The sequence below is a fragment of the Heteronotia binoei genome, chromosome 2 (genome assembly GCF_032191835.1).
Source record: "Heteronotia binoei isolate CCM8104 ecotype False Entrance Well chromosome 2, APGP_CSIRO_Hbin_v1, whole genome shotgun sequence".
Taxonomy (NCBI): domain Eukaryota; kingdom Metazoa; phylum Chordata; class Lepidosauria; order Squamata; family Gekkonidae; genus Heteronotia; species Heteronotia binoei.
Window position 1 is genome coordinate 126,005,761 of NC_083224.1, and position 12,382 is coordinate 126,018,142.

At 39.8% G+C, this 12,382-nt stretch overlaps 1 protein-coding gene across 2 annotated transcripts in view; it reads left to right on the plus strand.

The window, feature by feature from the left end:
* LOC132566704 (methylcrotonoyl-CoA carboxylase beta chain, mitochondrial-like) overlaps positions 1–12,382 on the plus strand; it is a 170,793-nt gene that overhangs the window by 149,551 nt on the left and 8,860 nt on the right. For both annotated transcript variants that reach the window (XM_060231987.1, XM_060231986.1), the window contains exons 3-7: positions 1,135–1,331; positions 1,991–2,169; positions 3,208–3,288; positions 5,778–5,956; positions 9,250–9,442. In XM_060231987.1, the coding sequence (XP_060087970.1) occupies positions 1,135–1,331; positions 1,991–2,169; positions 3,208–3,288; positions 5,778–5,956; positions 9,250–9,442 (829 nt within the window). The remainder of the gene's footprint in view (positions 1–1,134; positions 1,332–1,990; positions 2,170–3,207; positions 3,289–5,777; positions 5,957–9,249; positions 9,443–12,382) is intronic.

The window sequence follows — 12,382 nt, forward strand, 5'->3', positions numbered from 1 at the left end:
AAACGGATAAAAGGAAGTACTTCTTCACCCAAAGGGTGATTAACATGTGGAATTCACTGCCACAGGATGTGGTGGCGGCCACAAGTATAGCCACCTTCAAGAGGGGTTTAGATAAAAATATGGAGCACAGGTCCATCAGTGGCTATTAGCCACAGTGTGTGTGTATATATAATTTTTTTTGCCACTGTGTGACACAGAGTGTTGGACTGGATGGGCCATTGGCCTGATCCAACATGGCTTCTCTTATGTTCTTATTAAGCCTGCTTTCCATTGGGGAAGACAGGCTCCAAGGAGCACACATCCTGTGTGTAGAGAGGGGGTGCCTCGTGGCATCCCCTAGGCCAGGTGGCACCCTAGGCAGCTACCTACTTGGCCTACTGCCACACACCGCCCATGCTGATCACCTTTTGCCATGAGAGCCCAACAGAGTAACCATAAGTTGACAGTGACCTGATGAAACTTTCCACCATTGGTTCTACAGGAAAGCAAAATTCTTTTGATTGCTCTTTGGTTTATTTGTTCAGAAATAAATGTGCTTAACTATAATTCCAGGGCTTTTTTTGTAGAAGGAACTCCTTTGCATATTAGGCCACACACCTCTGATGTAGGCCCTATAAGAAGAATCCTGTAAACTTTTGTAAGCTCCTAATATGCAAAAAAGTTCCTGCTACAAAAAAAGCCCTGTATAATTCTGTTGTTTTTTTAAAAAAAAGATGTCGTCATAGATCCAATTGAAACTAAGATCTGTATGAAAATAAAGCATTTTTAGGTGTGCTGAAGGTCATGTCTTGGTCTTATAATGTAATGGGTTGTTATCTTACTGTAAGAAACTTTCCTCTGAGGCAAAAGGCTCTTCTGCTGATGGAAAAATCTCTTGCATTCAAGGCAGATACTGCTGTTAGCGTAGCATGTTTGTGGGATAAACCTGTTATTTCCAGCTTAAATTTGTGGAACAGTACAGTTGACAAGCCATTTTCATTTGCATATGGAAATATGCTAAATTGCAACTAATATCTTAAGCTCGTTATATGCTGCCCAGTCTAATTATATGTAGAATATTAACTTGTTTTTGAAGTGCTTTGGTGTTTGGAAAAGCAAGCTAGCTTTCCTTTGAGCTTTTGGTTTTGATGTCAGATACTTGGAGTTGCTTGCAAAGGTCCATAAAGGCGGAGGAGAAAATGCGATATTTCGTCACACTCAAAAGAACAAGAAGCTGCTTGTTCGGGAACGCCTAAGAATGCTTCTTGATGATGAATTTTTCCTTGAGTTGTCCCCACTTGCAGGCCTTGATATGCCTTATGGTGATGTTCCTGCTGCAGGATGTCTCACTGGTAGGTTGTGTGTAAAGGAAAATTGCTATTTAAGATAAATTGCTATATGATCCAGAGGTTTCATGGCCAATTGTTCATCAATTTTGACCAATCAATTTATTTTATTTACTTCATTTATACCCCACTTCTCAATCAGGAGCATGGCCTGTTACTAATACCTGTTTGATAGCAGATAAAATTGAGTTCTGTACTGACAGAGGTTGAATGAGGGGAGACTTGAGGGCTTTTGTTACCTACCATCTTGATATGTAAAAACAAAAATGCTCAGAATCATCTTTGGGCTAGTACATTTTAAAAAATCCTAGGAGGGCTTGCAAAGTTGTCTATAACAGTAACATTCCAAGTTAAGGGTGAAAATCTATAGTAATTTTTTTGGGGAGGGGTGTTAGAATGTATGTACTTGTAATGTTTTATTTCGCATCTCATAATTTCTGAGGGATGCTTTTTGCTCCTTAATTAAACTAAGGAAGTGACTAATGTGCTGTGGAAGAGAGGACACAGCTATAGACTTTTGATAAAAACACGAGCATATTTCTGTGTTTGCATGTTTTTCTGTCTGCTTTAAGGCATAATTACAAAGTCTTTCCATGTGAATAATTGAGGTTGTTCTAAAACATCCTTCTTTATCTTTGCAATAGTTTCTTTGATCTGCATTGCAGGACTTGGAAGAATTTGTGGAATTTGGTGTGTTTTCATAGCAAATGATGCAACTGTGAAAGGTGGAACCATTTATCCTGTATCTGTGAAGAAACAGCTAAGAGCTCAAGAAATAGCAATTCAAAACAGACTACCATCTGTTTATCTAGTAGATAGTGGAGGAGCATTCTTACCACTGCAGGTAATATATAGCTAGTATAGAATTTAGCTCTGTTGATTTCCACATAAATTTACTTACTCATTTTAGTCTCTCGTCTGTTTGGATTTCCCTACTTGAACTTCCTGTATGCTAGGAAAATGTCAATTGAGTAAATAACCTACATCACAATAGCAAAGCTAAAGCTAGACTTCAAATGAGCTGCTAAAACATTACCATAGTTGAAGAGCTGGATGAAGTATCATACTAACACATAGAATACATAGGTTGTTTTGTGACATCTAAAAAAAAAGAAAAAAAACCTATGATATAACCGATGTGGGGATGGAGCACCTGAGAGATGCAGGCATTAGTCTTGTATATAAGAGATCTGGCTTCTTTTTATTGAAATGAAGTTCCTTGCAGTGCCATCCTCATCAGAGTTAAAGCCTTTTAATGTTCATTGAGGTCATTGATTAGATGGGTGCAACTCTGTTTAAGATTGCAGTTAGTTGCTCACTTGAGGAAGGATGTGGTGCTGTTGAACAATTTGACTCCTCAGTTATTAACAGTGTCAGTGCACAGAACCAAAGAACTGATAGGATTATTGCTGGAAGGGATGAAGATATAGAAGGAGGATTTTCTGTTTTTGTATTGGTTTAATAGTTGCTTATAGTTCAACAGTTGCTATCCAGTTGGGTGAAAATAAAATGTGCCATTTTGTTCTTGATTCCCGCCCCCCCCCCATCTGTTATTGCTTTAGTTCTGGGGGATAGAAGGAGTTCCAGGCTGAAGGTCCTGCCATACTAGTATTCAGCATGTGTGTGTGTGTGTCTATATACACACTCACACACACATACACATATAAACACTCACTTAAAAACTTGCATAGCTAGGAAAGAACCTCTAAGGAGAGAAAGAGAAACTAGTTTTACAACTTAATTTAGAAACAGACTATGAGAAGGGTAGACATTATAAAACAGAAACAGGGGTAGTTTTTGTGTGAAAAAGCAAATATTCAATAGTTTTGAATTTAATGTAATGCTGAAACTCCCTGGTTCTTTCATCTTCCTTCATTATTAGGCAGAGCTGTTTCCTGACCAGTTCCATGGTGGTAGAATTTTCTACAATGAAGCTGTGATGTCTGCAATGAAAATCCCTCAGGTATAATCTACCCAGTGCAGTAGTGTGGGGAAGAAACCTGTGTTCGGTTAATAGCAAAAAAAGTGGATAGCTGGTGAGTGGGGCACTTAATGCTTCAGAAGTGTCACGTCCCATCTGAAATTTTGAATTGGTTGCTTATGCTGCCTGCCGTACTCCAAGAGCAGTATAGTATATAGAGCAAAATCAGCAATAAATCTTTGTCTTTTGATCTGCACTAGGGCTAGTCAGTTGCGGTCTTCCAGTTATACCACCAGCAGATCACTCTTTTTTCAGCATTTAATTCTAAATGCAGGTTCTAAATGCAATCCCCATCAACATGTTGACACCACAGTACCTCTCCTTCATAGCAGCTGATGTTATTTGGGCAGCATTGGCCCACCGCACAAAAGGGTGTGTGTAGATTAAGGTTGCAGCAAAAGATGGACAAGTTGATATAAAACATAATATATCTTTTGTCCCAGAGATAAGATGTGCAAAGAAAAGTACACACTGCTTTCCTTGCTCTAAATGCGAGTTATCTAGATTAAACTTCCTGGTTCTTTACACAGAGAGTGAGTGAAATGTGGAATTTGCTGCCAGAGGGTGTATTGATAGCCTCAGGAATAAACAGCTTTAACCCTCCCCAGGAAAAAAACCCCAACTATCCTATTTCAGCATAGGCGTCAAAGTGACCCCACATTATAGCAAAAAGCAATGGAAACCTGATAGCTCTCTCTGTCATAGCGTTAGCTACTAAGAAAAAAAAATCAGACCTCAGGAATAACTTCCTTCAGAAATGGACAAAAGAGTGACAGATTTGGAATTGTTGTCAAACATACCCCTCATTTAAAAGATCAGAACTCCACAAAAACATAAATGGGGTTAAATTGAGCCTACCATTTTTAAAGCAGAAGACAGAGTTGGGAATCTATAAAACAATAATTTTTAACTGTTACAACATTGAAACTTGTGATAATAGAGGAACAATGAATAAAGGCAAAGGGAAGCAATTAGCTCAGAAAACAGGTGGCCAGGGATCACAGGTGAGCAGTTCAATGCATAGGTGGTTATGGGTCATCTAGAGTAACTTCGCCCTGTAAAATTGAAATGATCCAATCAGAGGTTTGAGAAACTTGAAGGTGAACAGTTCAGTGCAAAGTTCAGCTCAGTGGACAGGTGGCTGGGGTAATCTGAAGTACTTCCCCCACCCCAGATATGCAAAGTTGAGAAGATCACTCTGAGGCTTGCCAAATCTGAAGGAAGCAATTAGGGAAGCAATTAGCTCAGAAAACAGGTGACCAGGCATCATTTAGAGTTCCAGGCTTCATGGCTCCTTCGATTTTGAAAAATGTGAGGTTCAGAGGATGTCTTCAACATATCCAGGCTTATCCTACTGGGCGACCCCATGAACAACCCCATTTCGAAAACTGCAGTACCATTGAATTTGAGTTTTTTCCATGGGGCTGTGGGCATGAGGGAAGCTTTGACAGAGCACAGACACAGAGCTTTTACCTACTTCTGCTATGTGCTCAGCAATTCAGGTTGCAAAGACTGGCTTCCCTGGGGGTTGTTGCAGTCCCCAATTCTAAAAGTGGTATAAAACATCAAAGCCAAAAAAGTCTATAGATATAAATTATGAGAATTCTTTTTTGTTTTCACTGCTTTTTCCACCTTTCAATGAAATGGAAATCATAGGTATTGGTCTATCTATTTAAAATGGGAACATTTTTTTTAAGTATTTGTTGGGAGAAATAGAAACCCCAGTAATAATTATGCATAGTGCTTTCATTTTCAAGTCAAGTCTATTGGGGGCCAGATGGACCCCATATACCATTTTGATGAAACTAAAAAGAAGGGCAGTGGGGAGGGGAGAGAGGGACTTCATGGCACTGCAGTTCATTGTTGAGAAGGCTCAGCAGGATTTTGGTGCCTGTAGAAAGCTTTAAATGGGTAAATCAGTTTTTTCCCATGACTTGTTGGGTCAAAAAAACAAACAAACCTGATAGCTTGGAAGGGTTAAAAGAGACTTAGATTCATGGGGGATAAGTCTGCCAATGGCTACTAGCCGTGGCAACTGATGGGAAACTCCATATTCAGAGGCACTAAACTTCTGAACCCCAAAGCTGGAAGGCAACTTCAGAGAAGGCCTCAACCTCTATGCCCTGTTGTTGGCTTTCCAGAGGTACTGGTTGCCCACTATGTGAGACAGGATTCTGGGCTAGATGGGGCACTGGTTGGATTATGAAAAGCCTAAATCTGAAATCTCTGGTTCTTTGGAGTTTTCCCTGGCAACTCGCAGTGCAATTCTAAGCAGATATACACTCTAAACTCGCTGACTTCACTGAACATAAAAAGGTGTAGCTCTGCTTAGGTTTCCACTGTAAAATGTTTTTTGTGGTGTTGCATGCTGTTGCTGCAATCACAGCTTAACTTTTCTACATACTGCTGATATTTGAAGCATTTCCCATCTGCACTTCCCTTTTAACCAGCAATGTTGATGTGTCCTCTAGGTAGCAGTTGTGTGTGGTTCTTGTACAGCTGGAGGTGCTTATGTCCCTACCATGGCAGAAGAGACAGCCATTGTAGATAAAATTGGTACACTGTTCCTTGCTGGGCCCCCATTAGTTAAGGCTGCCACAGGAGAAGACATTCTTTCTGAGGCACTGGGAGGAGCTAGTCTGCACTCCAGGTAGGTACATTTTAAAATCTTAGTAAATGAATCTATGACCTTCAGTCATAGTACAGCCATTTTCAGGTAGTTTTTGTAAAGAGAATTTGAGTGTCTCTTAAAAATGAAAATGGAGAAGCCCTGATTAATTTGCACAAGCCTCTGCTCTTGAATCTGTTTTCAGGTCAAGAATTGTGAATGTACACTGTATTACTGAATGTATATTTCCTGCTAAGGAATGTTGGCTTTTTCAGTTCTTTGTTTCTTTTTAGACACAATTGTTCTTATACCACATAATTAACCTATCCTGCAGGTTCATTTTCACTCAGGGGAATATAATGACCGGGATCCTGCCTATTTCTTTTTCTCTCCACCCCCAGCCCCTCTACTGTATGGAAGCATCATTGCATACATGGATGACTGAGAAAAGAGGGGAAATAGCACATTTCTGTTTATAAACAGTAGCTTCTTGCACCCCAGAAAGTTCTGTTTTGGAGAAACTTCTGGAGGGGATGGAACTGAAAAATCCATTGCATAGAATTTTGGCTCTCCGCCAATATGCTTTCCAGTTAGATTTATGTGAATGTGTCATATCTATGAAACAGTCTGCCTGAGACTATTAGAATGTCCCCACATTTCTGTTGCTTTGCAAAATGTGAAAAACAGAATTGTTCAGGGGGTATTCTTGTAGAGGAATGGATGAGATTGGAAGGTGGCCTCTGTTAGAGACACTGTGTTTTTTCTTACAGTTCTTCAAGTCTAGTTCCACTGCATTATTCTGTTTTACCAGGAATCTTTGCTATGAGGTTCAAATATTGTTATCATCCAAATGTTATATTTTGTATTCTGCTCATTGACTGACTAGTTCTACCATATTTATAATCTGTCTTGAGTCCCATTGAGAATGAGGGATTATAAATAAAATAGAACAATAGAAAAATTAATTTTAGTGTCAAATTTCAGTTCAGGTGCTGGGCCTAAGGATTTATTTGGAAAGTCTATATACGTCTATACAGACTTACATTTAGTATATATAAACGTTCTGTCTTTGCTTAAGTAGTATTTTTCTGTACTTGTGGGTGGCAAAAAAGGAAGAGTCAGACGGTCTAAAGTCAGTATCCAATCTTCTTTATGCACTCGGGCTGCAATTCCAAGTACACTTTAAGTCTCAGTTAATATCAAGGCATACTGCTGAGGTCCAAACTAGATGTTCTGTCTTTTAACAAGTGGCAGCTATTGTTGACTAACTAAAGGAGTTTGCTTTAATAAGGCTTGAACTAGATTTGACAGCTTTAATGACTCAGGACAGGGTTTTCCAGACCTAAATCAGGTTCTCTGTAGTCACTCAGGAGCCACAGAGAAATGCTTTTTAAAGAGTCACTGGGCCCTATTCTGCTTGGGACCACAGTGGAGTGGGAAGGGGCTCATGCACTCATCTTCTTTGTCATTTTCCAGACCCAAAATAGCTCCAGGAAGGAAGTTCAAAAATGGGACAAAGAGTTCCCCTAGTCCACTTTGGCTTAGGAAAATGGCTAGGGGGAAATGCAGGAACCCCATGTCTCTCCCCCCCCATCCCAACACACACACTGGAATGAAGCCCCCTGTGGCTCCTGTATGACTGCAAGGACTGAGAATTGTTTCTGGGAACCTAGACATGTCTTATTAAGTTATAAAGTGTAGTTTGAGCCTTAGTAAACAGAACTGCTCCTTGACATGGATTGCCCAGGTTAGCCCAATCTTGTCAGATCTCGGAATCTGTCTATCTACTGTCTTTATGGATATTGCCTTATGCAAAAGTTTGAATAAAAATTATTTTTAAAACCTTACTCAGTATTATTTCTCTTGTACTTGATTATTGTGCCTATGAATTTTGTCACTGAGAGGCTGACGATCATTTGTATACGACAGCAGCCATGACACCTGGGCTTGCACACTCAGCAATTCCCTATTTTTAAGTAAAGGGTGACCAAATTAGCCCCCAATTCATTAAATATCAGGCACTCTGTAATCATGTTTGAGAGTTTCTGTTTTATCATATGAGCATTTGCATGTTCTATTAGAGTATGATATCCTATTATATCTGCCCTCCAGTACTGCTGAAGGAAGAGCATTCATTCTTGCCAAAATAAAAGCTGTTCTTAGAATTGGAATTGTCAGTTGATAAAATATATTGGCAGTTGCATTGGGAGGGCAGTTCTCAAATGGAGTGATGACCATACCCTGCATGCCCTAAAAGACGCACTTGTAATATCCAGCTTCCAGATCTTGGAATCTAAGCATGGTCAATTGCGGTTAGTACTTGGATGGGAGACCACCAAGGAAGTCAAAAGTCTCTACATAGAGACAAACAATGGCAAACCATCTCTGAAGATCTCTTGCCTTGAAAATCCTGCAGGGTTTCCAAGAGTTGGCTGTGACTTGATGACATTTAACACACACAAACCAATATAAAGACGCAATAGATTGTCTCCATTGAGCTATTACTGTCGAAATAATGGATGGTTTTTCAAACACTATTATTTCTTATGAAACTGATTTTAAATAGAGAATTGTTAGAATAACATTCATTAAAGAGCCTGCTGTGAAAGGCTCTGACACCTTGTTGGTACCCACAGGTGCGCAACTAATTACAAACAATGAAATAATCACAATACAGTTCCTTCACAACAAAACATCCAGTAATCACCAAAATAAAGTACTTCTCTTATGGCAGTATCTTAAGTTCTTGTATTCAAAATGTGTGAAAATTCTGGATCAAAACCAGCAGTCAGGTTGATGTTTACAGTCAGATTCACTGCAGGCTCTTTAAGGAATGTTATTGTAACAATTCTTTATTTAAAATCATTTTCATAAGAAATAATAGTGTTTGAAAAACCATCCATTATTTTGGCAGTGATAGCTCAGTGGAGACAATCTATTGTGTCTTTATACTGGTTTACTTGTTACTGAGGGTTACTTTACACACACGAACAGAATTGAAGAGCATTTTTTTGATTGAACCCTATATCTTCTGAAATAACTTTTATGAAGAGAAGTAATATTGTTGAAGGATAATAGAGCTTCTTTATACTGTTTTTTCTATAAAATGCAAATGGAAGAGCAATCACTTCATATATTAGTGTTTCTATAACCCATTTTCTGGAACAAAATTGCACTATGCTTAAAACAAGAGTAAAAGTCTGTTTTTAGCCATGAGACAGTTGCAGTATGAACACAACTGGTTTAATTGAATTATATTGTTCCGATTAATGTTTTACTTCCTGTGATTATTGTCCTGAACCTTACTTGTTATGTGTGCATAATTTCTTGCTCAGAGTCAGTGGCTGTGTTGATCATTTTGCGTATTCAGAAAAAGAAGCATATGAATGTGTTCGAAATATCTTTGCAACACTGAATTATGAAATTCCTGAAGAAGATACTCTGGAATATGACAACCCTTTGTACTGTGTAGATGAGCTGCTAGGACTTGCACCAAAAGATTATCGCTACACTCTACATATAAAATTGGTAAGAACATTAATTGCAATATTGCCCACAGTGAGACTGCTTACAACAAATCCCATTTAGATCAATGAGATTTGAGCTATCTGTGTGCAAGATTACTGCTTTCTTTTTGAGTTTGTGAGTCTAGATTTGTTCTCGTTTATAAGACTATTAAAACAGTAGTTTAAACTATGGCTGTATTCATGTGTAACACACAAAGCACAATTACTTTATGTACAAATCAGCTTACATCCTTGGGCTCACATACTCCTTTCATTTTTCCTCCTTGTCCTCTTATATGCTGAGCCATGACTGAAGATTTCCTGGTTTAGAAAGTATCAGTCTACTCGCAGATTGTTCTGCCATGCAAAAGTTTAGGTGCCTCAACAAAGTGATATTTGTTTCTTATCCAAAATTGGAATTCTGAACTAATTCTAAACCATGGTTTTGAAAAGAGGTGGGCAGATTTTAGTTTTGCAGGAACTACTTTGTCTTGTGCTGGAAAACTGAGGTCCACCAGCTGGACACAAAATAATGGGTATAGGCAGCGGAGCCAATAACTTACAGTACTTGAATCAGATACTAGGACAACTTTTGTATGCAGTGGAAGTGGGAGGAGGGGAGAGAGTGTCTGTCTGGGGAGAGACTGATGCCATTGATGGCAGAACTGCTATTACATAGTATGTTGCCTCCCCTCCCCCAAAGAGGGTAGATATGTTGTTAACTTGGCTTTTATTTTTAGTTTTCTGTGTGTGCATGGGGGTGATATTGAAAGCCACTATGAACCCATGTTAAGTGGTGAAAAGTAGGACAAAAGTACCCAGATAAATATGTATATTACAAATAAAGGATTCTAATACTGTCCCCTTGAAATGAGAGCAAAACTATACAAAGCCAATTAATTGGATCCCTCCAATTACCGCCCAGTTTCAAATCTTTCATTCCTGGGCAAAGTAATGGAGAGAGTGGTTGCAGAGTAGCTCCGGAGTTTCCTGGATGACACATTGGCTCTGGATCCATTCTAATCCAGCTTCCACCCTGGCCGTAGGACAGTGACAGCTTTAGTCGCTCTCACAAATGAGCTCTACAGACAGCTGGACTGAGGCAGGTTGGCACTGCTGGTGTTATTAGATCTCACAGCAGCATTCGACATGGTTGATCATGATCTCTTGACCCACTGCCTCACTGATGTAGGTGTCAAGGTTGTAGTCTTGCTGTGGCTTAGTTCATTTCTCTAAGGTTGGGGACAGAGGGTGGTGCTGGGAGAGAGGATATCACTTAGGTACCCCTTAATATGTGGGATGCCTCAAGGGGCAGTCCTCTCCCTGATGTTATTTAACATCTTTATGCTCCCCTTTGCCCAACTGGTACATAGGTTCAGGCTGGGGTATCATCAGTACACTGATACACAGTACACTGATGATACACAGCTTTATCTGTTGGCGAGCAACCAGCCAGATGCCACTCCAGAAAAGTTGGGTTGGCAGCTGTGGTGGGATGGTTAAAACAGAGCCAGCTAAGACTGAATCCTTGTAAAACAGAGGTTCTGTGACTGAACTGGGGAGACTCTGCATTGGGGTGCCAACTCCCAGCCCTTGACTGACATTTATCATAAGGAGTATGGTTGTGATCCTGGATGCCTCCTTGACAGTGGAGGTCCAGGTCACAAATGTTGTCAGACTGCACCAGGCCCGGCAACTGCCCCCCTACCTGTCTCACCCTGACCTAGCCACTGTAATCCAAGCAAAAGTCACCTCCAGATTGGATTACTATAACTCGCTGTATGTGGGCCTGCTCTTGAGTCTGACCTGGAAACTCCAACTGGTGCAAAATGCAGCAGTACAGGTCCTTACCTCCCCTCCACTCCCCCCCCCCCCACAGCGCATATTCAACCAGTGCTGCATGAGCTGGATTGGCTTCTGGTGGAGTACCAGATCAGATTCAAGGTTATGGTACTGACCTTTAAGGCCCTTAATAGTCAGGGACCTACGTACCTGGTATATGGCCAGAAGAGTATTATTCTTGAAAGATCAGAATTTATTGGTGGTCCCTGGCCTGGGAGATACCCAGCTGTTTTCCATCAGTGCTAGGGGCTTCTCTGCCCTGGCTCAAGTCTGGTGGAACTCTCTGCCAAATAACATCCATGGCCTGTGGGACATCTTACAGTTCTGCAGGACATGCAAGGCAGGAATGTTCTGCTAGGCATTTGGTTGAGGACAGCAACGGTTCTGCCTTGGCACTTCCATTTCCCCCATTTCCCATCCCTACAATGCTGTTAGGATTTTAGTGCCATCTGAAGTCAATGAAGACGTAGTAAATCAGATTATGAAGTTTATTTCTTATTTAAATTTTATTGTTTTATTGATGTTTTATATGACTGTGTTGTATTCCACCCTGAGGATGATGGATGATAAATTTAATAAATTAATAAATAAATACTCATTACAAATGAAGAACATTGGGGCTAAAATGGGGCTAAGTAGGGTTTTGTTTTGTTTTTTAAAAATTGTAATTTGTAAGGATTAGCAAATCATATAAGCATTCTTTAGACATAAAATCATATTCATATTGGTCATGCATCACTCAAATAAATGTGCACAGTGACTACAGTATATTTATATACATGTTCTCTGTCATGCCACTTCTCTGGAAACCAGATTATCAGAGGGCCAAACTGGGTATATGAATCAAGTTCCATGTTTTGGAAATTCAAGCAGTTATTAAAATTTAGTTTTCAGATGAGTGACACTTGATTCTGATCAAGATTGCAGTATGCAAGGAAAGGGATTTAAATTGCTATCTCTGCCCCCCCCCAGTGCTATTTTTCTAACTTCGAAATGATCCTGGAGAGCTGCTATTTATATTGTATTTAATCTGTTGTTTGTAAACTGTTTTGAGGAGCATTTAATCGAAATGTAGACTGTAAATCTTTAATCAATAGAAGTGTTCATAGCCAAGGGAATA